Source organism: Trypanosoma grayi (assembly GCF_000691245.1).
Source record: "Trypanosoma grayi strain ANR4 Tgr_57_V1, whole genome shotgun sequence".
NCBI classification, from domain to species: domain Eukaryota; phylum Euglenozoa; class Kinetoplastea; order Trypanosomatida; family Trypanosomatidae; genus Trypanosoma; species Trypanosoma grayi.
Window position 1 is genome coordinate 18,255 of NW_008825676.1, and position 12,881 is coordinate 31,135.

The following is a 12,881-nucleotide window of genomic DNA, read 5'->3' on the forward strand; positions in this document are numbered from 1 at the left end:
ATGTATTAGCGTTCCAGCTGTACTTTTTTAGTTCCTCAAGGCTGCAATAGATGTGTACTTCTACTGTTGATGCTTGTTTGTTTCAGCCGCTCGATGCGGTTGTATTGCATGACCTCTATAGGGTGCTTCCCTCCTTTACGCCTGACTTTCTGTGGCTATTCTGTATCTGTGACTTTTTCTTTATTTCTTTATTTCTTTCTTACTTTTTATTTTATTTTGTCTACTTACGTGTCTGATGCGTCAAGGTGGTGTGTTTCTTCGCCATCTCTGCGCGACCACCAGGTAGAAAACAATGTGGCGGCGCGGCATCGGAGCTGGTGCGCTGCCGCACGCATGGCGGACGCGTTGCATAACGACACAGGCGTTTGTTTCATCTGTAGAAAAGGTCCAGCAGCAGTTGAGTGCTTCGGAGCGAAAGCAAGAGCTTCTGTTGCACGGACGCCAGCTGTTTGAGTCAGAAACTCTCGACGACATCAAGACATCATGGACTCCTGCCGTGGCTGGAACGATCTGCCATGCTGCGACACAGTTGCGCATATCTTCCACCAAAGGACAACCGTTTGCCGCCGTGCTAGAACGCAGCCTTTCACCAGCTGCAGTGGAGGCAATGGACGTGCCGTCACTCGCCCGCATTGTGCACGCTTGCTTGGTTTTGCGTTCGCCACAACTCTACGAAGTTCTATTCACTTATATCCGTCGCCTCATCAAGTTAGCGCCGACCATAGACACCGTGTCGTGTGCGGTGCTCCTCAATGCCTACGGCCGGGCGCAGGTGCAGCACGAGGAGCTGTACCAGGCCCTATGCGACAGGGCGGCTGTCGTGATGAAAGACCCTCGTACCTTCGTTGCGCACACAGCGAATGTGGCCCATGCCCTCGCCCGTGTTCACTTTTTTCACAGAGACCTTTTCCTTGTTTTGCGCGATCAGGCTGTCCGCCAGGTGTCGCAAGGGCCCCCACTTGTACCTGTCACGATCCTCGACGCATTTGCGGAGGTTGACTTTGTCGACGACACTCTTTTTAATGTCTTGGAGCAGCGACTGATGAAGGAGCTGGGCGAACTGCCTGCCCCTCTTATGGCATCCCTTGTCGCCTGCTTGGTGAAGGCGGGAAAGGCTTCGTCACCACTCTTCACAACGTGTGGTGACCGCATCGTTGCGATTGGTAACACGTTTGACTCCACCTCTATCGCTAAGACATGTGACGCCTTCTACCGCGCCAATGTTCTCGCAGAGGAGGTATTCGGCGCTCTTGCCGAGCGTGCTTGCAAAGTGGCAGCTGATTTCCGAGCTGACGAAATACACCTTACACTGAATGCCCTTGGGTCCTTTGATTTGTTTGACGGAGAACTGTTTCCTTTGCTCGCGTCTCGCTTTGTGTCAATTGTGAAACAGGGTGGATACGTCAGTCCCACCGACGCTGCTGGTGTCCTCACAAGTTTTGCAGCCGTGCAGGAAAAGAGCGATGAACTTATTCATGTCTGCACGCAGCTGCTGGCCACCCATTGCGATGCACTTGATGGTGTAACTCTGGTGCAGGCCTTGTGGGCTTGTGCCATTCTCAATGTGCGAAATGAGGCGCAGCGTACACTCTTAGAAGCAGCAAGGGGCAATGCGGGGAAGCTTCCCAGCGAGGAGACGGCGGCGAAGGTGTCCAATGCTGCACTGGAGCGCCTTCAGTACGTCATGAAGGCATACGATCTGGCCCCATCATCTGGGCAACCGTCTTTGTAACAAGAAATGTTAAAAGGGAGTAAAAAGAGGGAAAGAAAGTCACTAGCAGTCTGCAGATATCTCGCGTGTTCCCCACCAGTTTTCTTTTGGTGCGTCACTGCTTCATTCTTCTTCCTTTCAATTTTTCCTCATTGCATATTTTTATTTCGAATTTTTTTTTTGTTTGCCTTTGATGTAATTGTGAAAGTAGCAGCTCTCATTGCGTTCGATGTACCGTGAGAGTTTGCTTGGCGTTGCCCTCGCGTCAACGCTGGCGGAGTTGGGGTCTGTGTGTCACCTAACTGAGGGGCAGAAGGAACAGCTGTGGGACATCTTCGATGCAGCCATGGATCGCACTCTGGCAGATGTGCCGGTGATGTCACAGGTGCGTGTGTTCGCACCACCTCCGTCGCTCCTCGCCGAGAGCAGTGACAGCGGCTGTGGTGGCGGCGATGCGGCGCCACTTTCGACGACGCCGAAGCGCATGATGTTTCCTGCTCCCACCGCCCCGCCTGCAGCTGAGGCATCGGTGGTGCCGCGTTGTAATGTGGTGGACGACGGCACAACATATCCTGTTTACCGTGCGCACGATGGGATGTGGACGATTCTCCTCAAGGGGCCAACTGTGGAGGTGAAAGACGGCAGTGGCTGCAGTGAGACAATCCACCTGGACTACCTCAAGGTGCATCTCAAAGATGTTGCAGCGACAGAAACTGCGGGAGCAACTTCATCAACTTCAATGGTAGCGACAGGGAAGAAAAGGCGGCGTTAGACGTGACTGATATGCGGTCTTGTGTGTTGAGAGGAAAAAAGGGGAAAAAATGACGTGGGATGTGTGACTGTCATAAAATGAGGTCAGTATTTGGAAGTGTTCCTGTTTCTTTGCCTGATTTTTTTTGTTGTTTTGGTTTCTTCCACTTTTCATGTAGGTGTGTAGGACAGGCGTGTACTTGCGTGGGAGGCAGATGAGGAGTGACGTGCGTGTGGTCCCCGAGGAGCGACGATGCAGCCTGCTGCCGTTGACAGAGTCCACCACGTTGCTTACCTTTCTACCTATCGATTCGAGACGGGCCTCGATGGATGTGTCATTGCAGCATACGACTTCTGTGCTATCTCACTCGTTTTCTCCGTATTTCCAACAGAGGTTCTTCTACATCTCAGACGGAGGTATGGCAGCCAGCGCATTTAATCTTGCTTCGTCCACGCTGGGGGCTGGTACACTGGCCCTCCCGTACGCCGTGGCCCACTGCGGCTGGGTGTTATCTTTTTTCGCTCTCATGTTATGTTTTATTTCTACTGTGTACAGTGTATACCTCCTTGCTGCGATAATGGAGCTCACTGGGTGCACGACGTATGAAGAGATGTCAAACTATTGCTTTGGGTATCTCATTGAGAAAATCACGGCTTCTATTATTATTCTCTTCTGCTGGGGCGTTGCGGTGGTTTACGTAGTTGTTATTGGTGACATTCTTGATTCCATTGTTGCTGCACTCCATCTTCAGCAGTACATTGGTCGTCAAGGACTGCTGTTGTTGTTTTGGCTCTTCATTATGCTTCCCTTATCCCTGGCGCGTAGCATCAACTCCCTGCGGTACGCCTCTTTGGTGGGATCCATGTCAACAACGGTGTTGGTGATGGCAATTTGTTTGAATGCTGTTGGGAATGGAGCCAAACTTACGTCTGTGCCACTGATCAAACTAGAAATGGAAACATTTTCGTCGTTTAATACTTTCGTCTTCTCTATATGCTGTCAATCAGTTGTATCCAAGGTGTATGCGGAGATGCAGAATCGATCTCCTTGTAACATCACCAAAGCTGCCACCTTGTCAATAGGATCTTGTTCATTTATATACATTGTTGCCGGGGTGTTTGGAGCTGCTGACTTTGGTGTCAACACTGAGCCGAACATCATGCATAACTATACGAACGATCTAGACAAGCCGTACATTACTCTGGCATTTTTTGCGATTGCTTTGACTGTGACGATGTCATTTCCAATGGCAATATTCCCCACAAGGGATTCAATATTGATTGTATTGGGGTACCCAGAAGACAACGCTACAACTGCCTCTGTTGTAGTGGCCGCAGTCTTGGCTTTGTTAGCGCTGATTCTTGGTATGCTTGTGCCAAATGTGCGCATCCTCTTTAATGTGCTTGGCGGTGTGTTGGGAAGTTTTGTATCGTTCATATTCCCTGCGTTATTTGCAATACGATGCGGTTTCTGGAACCCAAAGGCCGTTGGTTGGCTGCACGTTGGCGCCACCGGCGGCCTTCTTATTTTGGGCGCGGTGTCATGTGCGCTGGGCGTCCAGAGCTCTTTCGGCATCGTCTAAACCACATGCTGCGCATTCCCAACTGCGCCTTGTTGCTTCTTTCCTCATTCCCTCGATGCGGCCCTGCTCGCGTGTGCCTACTCTCTTTGTTTCTTGCTTTGCTTTCTTACATCGTTTTAATCACGACAGAGAATACAAAGTAAGACAAGCAGGCCCCATTCACCGCAGCGTGCGTGTAGGTTCTGGGGGTCAGGGGCAAGAAGGCGTGAGGCATTTCAGCTGTGCCAATGTATAGTGACGGGGATCGCAAGACCATTTCGGAGCTTCAGCGGGCAGCAGAGGCCACACGGGCTCGGATTGCAGAGGAAAAAGCGCAGCTGGAGCGGGTTCTCAAGGCTACTGCGCGGGCACGGCGCTTGATAGACGAGTTGTTTAACCTCTTTGCGCGGGAGTTAGAAAAAGAGGAGCGAAATGCCCTCATGACTGTGCTTACTTCCTTGTCGGAAGAAATTAACCTCAGTGAGGTTCCGCTTCTCCCAGTTGCGATTGCGCTGGCCAACGGTAATCTGGATAGTGCCAAGTACCTCCGGGCAGCGGGTAACCGCTTCGCTGATGACAGCTCAGTCATATTTTTAGCATATGTCCTACGCTTTTCCCCGGCAATATTGCAGGTGGAGCTGCTGGACATCAGCAGGACAAAGGTAACTGAAAAGGGCCTCGTTTTCCTCCTGGAGATGATGGCGGAACGGAAGAAGCCCTTTACCCTCATCGCAACGGACAGGGTATCACCGGTGGTTTCACCACCGGGGGACTACAATACACGTTTTGAAGAGGCATTGCGAAAGGTACGAAAAAATGAAAGCTGTACTGTGACACTTTGAAGGACGGCGGCCGGTGGTGACTCGAAGGGTAGCGGAGTGGGTCTCTACGTATTGGATGAAGAAATGCTTGTAGGCAATAATATATTTATATGTTTTTTTGTTTTCTATGATCAACATTGCGCGAGCTCGCTAGACACACACAGACGCAGATCCAAGAAGAAACAAGCAAACAAGTACACACAAACATTCACACGCTCCCACAGATGACTGAGGCCCTTAACCGCAAGTTTGATCTCCTGTTGAGGAGTGGCACTTGCTCGCCGTACCTCCTCGATGTGGTGACGTTGCTTGTGGCACACGCCAATGACACCGAGTTACTCAAAAAAGAGCTGCGTTCCGCGCCCTTTGACAATGCCGTACCTCCAAAGGCACAACGCATACCGAATGCCTCCGCCGACCATGTGGGTGCTGCGCCACAACCAGCAATCGTCTCCCTGGTGCCCCGCCAAAGTGAAGTTGGGGTTTCTGTAGAAGTGGAACAGGCGGCATTAAGTGCGAAGGAGAGTGTTCTTCTTGCGGCAGAGACCTCACTGCGCTCGTACGCAGCAGACCTAAAGAAAATTAACGATATCGCCATTGCCACAAGCTCTAAGAGTCTACGCGAGTTGAAGACCAGCACCTCCACCGACATGTCAGCTTTCCGAGACCGCGTGGTTAGAGATACTGTTGAGCAGACACGAGAAGAGTTGGACTCGCTACGCATGGGTTGGCTAGAGTCAATGGACAAGGATGTGGAACGTCTCAAGGCGGAGATTCATCAGATGGGCCTCACAACGCAGAACGAGCTTAGAAGAATTGTGGAGGGGTGCAATGTTTTTATATCGAAAGGATTCAAACTGCTCAAGGCAGAGCCATTAGTAGATGTGCATTGTGCTATGGCACAGTCTGCATTGTCAGCGGAGCGCGTAGAACTTGTGGAGCGGCAAATCGTTCCACGGGCTGAGATTGACGTGCTGTGTGAGCGAGTAAAGAGCGTTGAGCGCGTCATTGCGCAGATGGTGAACGATGCGCGGGTTCCTGCAGTGTCATGTGTTGGTGCTGCACTCTTGCCACTTGCGGAGTCGTTGAGCAATGAGGGAGCTGCCGCGGATCCCGAGGACGCGAAACCGTTGGGGCTGCAGCTGCGGGACGGCGGGGATGAAGTGGAGGGTGTAATTATCACGGAGGTGACACCGAACTCATCCACAGAAAAGGCCAAGATTGGAGTCGGCTGCATTATTTCCCACGTTGGACGAACATACGTCTCACGAAAAAGTGACTTCGCCGCCGCTGTTCAGCAGGCTGGATCTGTGGTGAAACTTACTGTGTACGATCCACAAACAGCAAGGGTTCGAATTGTTACTGTAGAGCGCTGACAGTATATATGCTGACAGGGTGTGTGCCGCTGTGCGGTGGTGTATGACTAACCGCGGGCATTGACAGTTGTGCCCATTTTGTTGCTTGGGGGCTGTCTCTGAAAGACTGTGTGATGATATGTATGATGGATCAAAGGACGATGAGAGACTTCAACATGTGTTTTTCTTGTTTTCTTTTGCTGTTCTTTTTATTTTTATTTTGTGTGATGACCGATGGGAGACGGAAACATGGTGCTGACAACACGCAAAGAATGGTGCAGCCCTGTGAGCAAAGGCCCTGACAGCTTTCCCTGGGATATCAACAGACTTGAGGATGCCATAATGCAGGGTACGGCGCCGAGAGCCACGGCCAAAAAACAACTGTGGTGCGCAAAGATTATTAGGCGTTGTGTGGATGGAGCGAACCTAGAGGAGCGAGCTGAGCTGCGGCGTAACCGTCAACTTTTGCCTACACTGCGATATCTTCTCGTTCAGTCGGTGCCCTTGACGTTATCGGGGGCGAGACTCCGTCAGCATGTGTTCTCTGTTTATCTTCGTCTCCTTGGAGAAGACACGATGTTTGATGAGCGGGTTGTGATGGATGTAGATACTTTAAACGAACTTGTTGCCGCGCTCCGTGCTGAAGCCTATCCGGATATGAGCGATGTGGCTGTGTTGTTGGTTAGGCGCATTTCTGAACTTCCCTATGTGAGTTCCGTCCTGGTCTTTGAAGAGGCGCTGTTTGAAGTGCTTCAGGACCTTCTAGAGGCCCACCACACTAGGCCGCGGGCGGCGCTGCATGTTCTCCACCTCTTTGTGAACCTCTGCGGGCACCCCAAACTACATTTTAAATTGGCAAGGTCACGGCGTGTCGTTTTCTACGCTATTGACACGTTGCTCCGTGTGCTGAACTCGAACGTTGTCAGGCGAGCTTCCAGGAAGGTGCAGCGCGCAATGGATGCCGCTTCACCACCACTCAATGAGATGGAGGAGGTGCCACCACGCAGGCAACCCAGCAGGTGCAGCTTTGGGCGTCCCGTGCATCTTAGCCGTGCGCTGGAGCATATGACGGCAACAGGGCCGAGTGCGATGGTCCTAGCAAATCTTCTCTCTTTCCCGGAGAATCGGGTGTCGATGGTGTCTCTCTACCCAGACCTTGTGGCTGCATTGGAACTGTGCGATACGCAAGCGGTGTCGATTCGACTGTGGGAAGTCGCCCGCTGCGCAACTGACTACTTGCACGACAATGACGTTGTGGTGGAGACACAACTGCTAGTACACTTAACATCCCCCACAATGAGTAGTAGAATTATCGACGATGCCAGCTCGGGCTGATGTCATACTTCGTATATTGTACGCGTTTGCCTACAAGCGTTATTATCGAGGCCTGTGTGGTATTTGTTTCTGGGTGTTTTTTTTTGTCTGTACATTGAATTACTGTACTTTCCACGGACGCAAACACTGAAACTGTGACTGTGAAGCTTCTACATTGGGTGAACAGTGTTTCTCTCTGCGTTTATTGGATGGATGTAATGGGCTGAGGAAGGGGGCGAATGACGACCCTGGATTTTAAAGTTGCCCTTGAAGATCGACGCTTGGCGCCGCTCACTCAACTGGTGGCGTTGGCGGCGCTTGACGGTGCCGTCTTGCCATCGCATTGCGACCCGCTGACGGTGTCGCGCGTCTGCCTTACCGCGTTGGCGCACTCGTGCTGTGGCGAAGACAATGCGGATTTGGAACAGGTGTGCGGCGCGATTCTTCTCCACCTTGGCATGAGATGCGATGCGCTGCGGGACACTATAGAAGAATGGACGTTGACGCCTCAGTTCATCACAAGAAGTGCCGACAAGAACGGCCTTCTTGCTGAGCGCCGTCTCTTGGCGCAGTTAAAAATGGAGCAGCAAGTCGCACGTCACATCCTCTCCACGACATTGCCGCAATGATGAAATAATGATGATTTCTTTATTTTTATTGCTTTCACAGTCCTTATGGGGATGTGTCTCTTCCTACACAACTGACAGACGACGAGGAAACTTTTCCAACGAGGAAGCAAATGTTTTTTTTTCGTAATTCAGTTTTATTCATTCACCTTGCTTCCGTGCTATTATGAGGTTTCTTTTCTTTCACCATATGCGCTCTTAGCCAGAATAACAACGATTGAAATACCGCATGCCCCCAGAAGCCTCTACTCCTCCTTCCGATGCTTCATCGTACTCCTCATCTGCGAGTAGTGGTAGCAGCGGTGCTGGCAGCAGCAGCAGCAGCTCATCTTCCGAGGAAGGCGAGGACAGTCATGACGTGGCCCCTCGTGCGTTGTCGCGAAACGTGAATTCTTCTGCGCCCTCCAATATTTCCACGCCGGGGACAGACATTCGTCGAGTGCAGATGAACCCTGGTCTGCAGTTTGAGAAGCCTGACAGCAGCTGGATTGAGACGCCGCCCAGCGCTAGCTATTCACTGCGTGGTGTTGTGGCGAACTATGACGTCTATCCAGAGGGGCGCTACCGTCTTATTGATTATTTCCGTACAGCCATGGAAATGTTTCTCACACAGGTACGTCAGGAGTACAAGCAGCAGTATAATCAAGCTCAGAAGAACGGCAGAACGATGACTCGGTTTACTTGGCGAAACAAGGGTGAGTTGGCCATTTGTTTCGCGGTGTGCTGCGACATGCTCAAGCTGATGTATGACCGCTTTCGCCCTGGGCCTGAGAGACCTACCTGGGAGGACGTTGTCGACCAGTTCATTCGGCTTTTAATGAACGAATCGAGGATACCATCGACCATTCTGACGCAGCAAACCTACAATACAAAGTTTTTAGATTGGCGAAAAGGGGGAACTCGATATCAAGGCGAACAACTGGCCTCCAATGTGCGTTTCCCATCTGCAGAAGAGCGCCGCGTGAAGATTGAGACTTACCTCCGGTCAGGGGTGGGTTATGCCATCGAATCAACAGCGGTGGAGGTGCCAGCGTTGATGCGGTCGGTCACCGCAGCAGTTGTTGAAGAGTCGGCTAACTCTCAGAACACACGGAGCGGCGGCTCTGCTGTTGCCGCTGTTACTTCTGGCCACCCAATTTCCCGATTCACGGGCTTTCCACGCGGACAGGCCCCGGTGAAGATGCCGGCGAAGACGCACATGAAAGCACCCCCGCCTCTTGTTGCTGGAAAACAGGCTGTTGACAAGTATCGACACCTGCAGTGGCTTGCGAGGCTGGAGCAGATAACTGGTGTGTCTCGGAGTCTTGAGTTCCCTGAAGAGCGCTCTCACATGATTTTGGCGTTTGTCCGTTTTTGCGAGACGTCAGAGATGCCTGATCACTTTGTGACTATCATGAACATCTTGGTCAGGTCCGTGGAAAAGATCCAAGATGGGTTTGAGCGAGGCGGAGGCATGGTGGTGCTCCGTCGTTTCGTCGACACACTGGTGCGACTGAAGGATACAGAGGGCTTGACAAATCTTCTCGAACAAATCCTGCAGATGAAGCTTTCTGTCTGGAGTAACAGTAGCAGACAATCCTGGCTGCGAGATATGCTTGGCATCAGCGGAAATGATTTGACTTGGCTGCGAACGCTTGATATCATCCCAGTGGAAAAGGGAAATGCCTGGGTGGCCCTTGTGACAGCGTTGGAGCAGAGGTACATTCTCGCTGAGCCGCGAGAAGATGACACACGTCGTGTGACGAAGCGGGCACGACTGGATGCAGACGAAGTGATGCGCCTTTCACGGTCTGATAATGTTGGTGTTTCCATGCAAATACCAAGCATCACCACTTCTCTTTGTGTGTCGTTGCCAGGTGAGTTCCGTGCACCACCACTGTCGTCAACTATAGAGCAAGATACTATCTCTTTTTTAAACAAGAAGCTGCGGTTCTGCGAGGAGGCGCAGGCTTCGTGGCGTGAGGCCATCCTCGGGGCGCTCAACGGCCGTTGCCCGGGACTGCCGATCCCACTGTGGTACGACACGTACCAATTGCTCGGTGTGGACCCTCTGTAAGTGAATTGAGTGGTGCCCCGTCTACCTTCTCTTGGCGCGTGTATCGCGAGTTCACCGACACACTATCCTGAACTGTGCTTTTTTTTGGTGGATTTATCGTCGCTCCTCCTCTTTTGTTCACCATATTTTTACCTTCCTTTACCCCCTTTTCCCTCTTATCTTGCCCATTTTTTTTTGTGGTGACATATACAAGGAACCTTATTCTTTGCGTAACCAGATATGTTGCGCGTGCTCCATGGGTCCCTGTGGAATACGAATTTGTATCAGACACCCGGCAGCTGCTAGCCTTGGCGGCGCCAACGGGGCAAGCTTCCCTGCGCGTCAATGACGACACTCCAGGGGGCTCGAACCTACACAACGTTTTCTTTCAAGAAATACGACTTTTGTGACGGATTCGAGCCCTTCCTCGTGGGCCGTAATGATTCCAACCATCCATGCTTTCAGTGACACCACCTCATGATCAGAATATACATCATGTCATAGTTACAATGAACCTGCTGTGACCCCCTGTCTCTCTGGCCCTTACCTGTTGGCTCCCTGATGCCGTGATGTTGTTCTGTGTAATGCGTTCTGTTTGAGCTGAACCCCACTGTGATGTCTTTACTCTGGTGTACACGGCGAACAATTGTGCGTTGATGATTAACTTGTGTTTTGTTTAGCGTGGATATTGCGGGCGCTACGTCTATGTCTTTTTTTCCCTCTCTCGACTTCTTTTCAGGAGGTTGTGATGTCGCGGGATGAAACAGATGGCTCGTTGAGCGACGTCAATCCTGATCTGCTGGAGCTCTGTAAGGATCCAGCGGCGTGGCGAGAGCAACGGCGTCGGGCGCTACAGGAAAAGGTGTTTTGCCGCGGAGGAGCTACGAATAGCGGAGGTGGCTCTGGCGCTCCTTTTCCGACTGGCTCCATCCCTGCAAGAGAATCTGTGTCTGGTGGTTCTAATGGGGGTCGCCAATCGGGTCGTACAGCGGAGGAACAGGAAGCATATGTTCTTGAGCAGCTGATGTCGCACAAGCGGAGGCGTGAGGAGGCAGCCAAGGTGGAGGATGCACAAACTGATCAGGTTGCTGCCAATAAGCTTTCGACAAAGGATAAACTATTGCAGCAACTCAAAAAAAGAAAGTAGCACCGCAGTGAGTCTGCTCAGTGGCTAAAGGTGCTAATTATTAGATTCTTGACTCTTGAAGTATGTGAGTGAAAAGAAGATTTTAATTATCTGGTTGAGGTCAGTGCTTTCTTCGTTTTACTTGGTACCCTGCGAAGGCTGAGTTACAATAGTACGAAAGGCTTTCTAAATGCACATGAATACAGGACGCCGTCGCACTCTGTGCTGTGCTTTCCTTGCCGCTGTCGGTCTCCTGGTGGTCTCAGCGCCGTTTGGAAAGGCACGGATGATGGTGGTGGATGCTGATAAAAGAGAAATATATGAGAAGGGTATGATCCAGCACTGGGACTGTGTCGCCTGCACTTTTAGTGCTGGCGTGGTGTCTCAGCTCAAGCAGTTGCACAACGTCTCTGCCAGGGGGGCACTTCACATGTTTTGCGGCTTTTTCTCTTTCAAGGAAGACGTTTTGTGTCGTCTTGCCAGTGCCGTCCTTTTCAACCGTGCCCTTTCTCTTATTGATAAGAATAAGAGTCCTGACGTGGTCTGCCAGCTCCTCTCGTACTGTAAGAACCCCGAGTGCCACCTGTTTCCCAGGAGCAACGAGAGGACATCAGTAAGGAATCTGCAGGAATACTACGGACTGCAGAATGCCAAGACAATCAACATCTGCAAATTCATTCCGCAGCTCTGTAGCCTTGAGAGCCAACTGCATCCGCACTACGATAGTGACGACGACCTGTTCTCGACGCATTCCACTCGCCGTGGGAGTGACTGGCGAGGCCGTGACTGTGATGACAAGAACCCTGCAGTATTCCCCGGTCGCAACACACTGGACGCTGTCAAGGATGAGAACTGCAACGGTATCTACGGTGTGGACAAAGAGACAGGAAAAACTTACGAAGAGATGTGGTGTGCCAGTTCGGGAGCCATGGGCGTCATCGCGGTGGGAGATAGTGTAACGGCACACTTTGGTATTCCAGAGGACTTTGTAATGGTCAGCAAGCTTTCAGCTGATGGGTTTGCTAACTTTACACACATCCTTGAGAACGAACTGGATTGGCCGATGCTTTCGAGCATCACCGGTTTTGCTGACGCATCCGATTACAAGCCAAATCGGGAAGGCCCCATGACATCCGTGTATAGTAAGTTGCTCAATATGAACAGGTGCAATCACCGAGATTACCAGAATCTGGGTATAAATGGCGCCACAACCGAACAGCTTTCTGAGATGATGGATCTTGTCGCTCGGAACCGGACGCAGTCTGTCAAGCCGGCGCTGCTGTTTCTCTCCATGCTTGGCAATGATGTTTGCGCTCGCCCGCCAAACGTTACGACACCCGAAGGGTATTATAGACATCTAACTGCAGCATTGGAGAAGGCTGATGCCCGTTTACCATCTGGAAGCCATGTTTTGATATCCCCCGTTGTGGATGGACGCATTCTGTACAACGCAATGCACAGTCGTATCCATCCAATCGGTAGTCTTGACAAGGATGTAACCTACGCTGACTTTTACAACTATTTAAATTGTCTTGATGTTTCACCTTGTTGGGGCTGGCTGAACACGGATGAAGCTGTGCG

The 12,881-nt window shown here is 51.4% G+C and overlaps 10 protein-coding genes across 10 annotated transcripts; all 10 read left to right on the top strand.

The window, feature by feature from the left end:
• Nucleotides 1-292: 292 nt before the first annotated feature.
• DQ04_00571110 (hypothetical protein) lies at nucleotides 293-1,732 on the top strand (the record flags this gene model as incomplete). Its single annotated transcript, XM_009309275.1, has 1 exon — nucleotides 293-1,732. One exon carries the CDS (start codon nucleotides 293-295, stop codon nucleotides 1,730-1,732), a length of 1,440 nt encoding a protein of 479 aa, XP_009307550.1.
• A 208-nt stretch (nucleotides 1,733-1,940) lies between these two features.
• DQ04_00571120 (hypothetical protein) lies at nucleotides 1,941-2,483 on the top strand (the record flags this gene model as incomplete). The annotated part of the gene is made up of 1 exon (XM_009309276.1): nucleotides 1,941-2,483. One exon carries the CDS (start codon nucleotides 1,941-1,943, stop codon nucleotides 2,481-2,483), a length of 543 nt encoding a protein of 180 aa, XP_009307551.1.
• A 193-nt stretch (nucleotides 2,484-2,676) lies between these two features.
• DQ04_00571130 (amino acid permease-like protein) lies at nucleotides 2,677-4,044 on the top strand (the record flags this gene model as incomplete). The annotated part of the gene is made up of 1 exon (XM_009309277.1): nucleotides 2,677-4,044. The coding sequence occupies one exon, from the start codon at nucleotides 2,677-2,679 to the stop codon at nucleotides 4,042-4,044; it is 1,368 nt and encodes a 455-aa protein (XP_009307552.1).
• A 227-nt stretch (nucleotides 4,045-4,271) lies between these two features.
• On the top strand, nucleotides 4,272-4,865 carry DQ04_00571140 (hypothetical protein; the record flags this gene model as incomplete). The annotated part of the gene is made up of 1 exon (XM_009309278.1): nucleotides 4,272-4,865. One exon carries the CDS (start codon nucleotides 4,272-4,274, stop codon nucleotides 4,863-4,865), a length of 594 nt encoding a protein of 197 aa, XP_009307553.1.
• Nucleotides 4,866-5,068: 203 nt separating this feature from the next.
• DQ04_00571150 (hypothetical protein) lies at nucleotides 5,069-6,220 on the top strand (the record flags this gene model as incomplete). The annotated part of the gene is made up of 1 exon (XM_009309279.1): nucleotides 5,069-6,220. The coding sequence occupies one exon, from the start codon at nucleotides 5,069-5,071 to the stop codon at nucleotides 6,218-6,220; it is 1,152 nt and encodes a 383-aa protein (XP_009307554.1).
• Nucleotides 6,221-6,448: 228 nt separating this feature from the next.
• On the top strand, nucleotides 6,449-7,534 carry DQ04_00571160 (hypothetical protein; the record flags this gene model as incomplete). Its single annotated transcript, XM_009309280.1, has 1 exon — nucleotides 6,449-7,534. One exon carries the CDS (start codon nucleotides 6,449-6,451, stop codon nucleotides 7,532-7,534), a length of 1,086 nt encoding a protein of 361 aa, XP_009307555.1.
• Nucleotides 7,535-7,752: 218 nt separating this feature from the next.
• DQ04_00571170 (hypothetical protein) lies at nucleotides 7,753-8,142 on the top strand (the record flags this gene model as incomplete). The annotated part of the gene is made up of 1 exon (XM_009309281.1): nucleotides 7,753-8,142. The coding sequence occupies one exon, from the start codon at nucleotides 7,753-7,755 to the stop codon at nucleotides 8,140-8,142; it is 390 nt and encodes a 129-aa protein (XP_009307556.1).
• A 226-nt stretch (nucleotides 8,143-8,368) lies between these two features.
• DQ04_00571180 (hypothetical protein) lies at nucleotides 8,369-10,195 on the top strand (the record flags this gene model as incomplete). The annotated part of the gene is made up of 1 exon (XM_009309282.1): nucleotides 8,369-10,195. The coding sequence occupies one exon, from the start codon at nucleotides 8,369-8,371 to the stop codon at nucleotides 10,193-10,195; it is 1,827 nt and encodes a 608-aa protein (XP_009307557.1).
• Nucleotides 10,196-10,922: 727 nt separating this feature from the next.
• Nucleotides 10,923-11,321, top strand: DQ04_00571190 (hypothetical protein; the record flags this gene model as incomplete). The annotated part of the gene is made up of 1 exon (XM_009309283.1): nucleotides 10,923-11,321. The coding sequence occupies one exon, from the start codon at nucleotides 10,923-10,925 to the stop codon at nucleotides 11,319-11,321; it is 399 nt and encodes a 132-aa protein (XP_009307558.1).
• Nucleotides 11,322-11,490: 169 nt separating this feature from the next.
• On the top strand, nucleotides 11,491-12,879 carry DQ04_00571200 (GPI inositol deacylase precursor; the record flags this gene model as incomplete). Its single annotated transcript, XM_009309284.1, has 1 exon — nucleotides 11,491-12,879. A coding segment is annotated over one exon (1,389 nt), but the record flags the coding sequence as incomplete, so codon positions are not given.
• Between the last annotated feature and the right edge of the window lie 2 nt (nucleotides 12,880-12,881).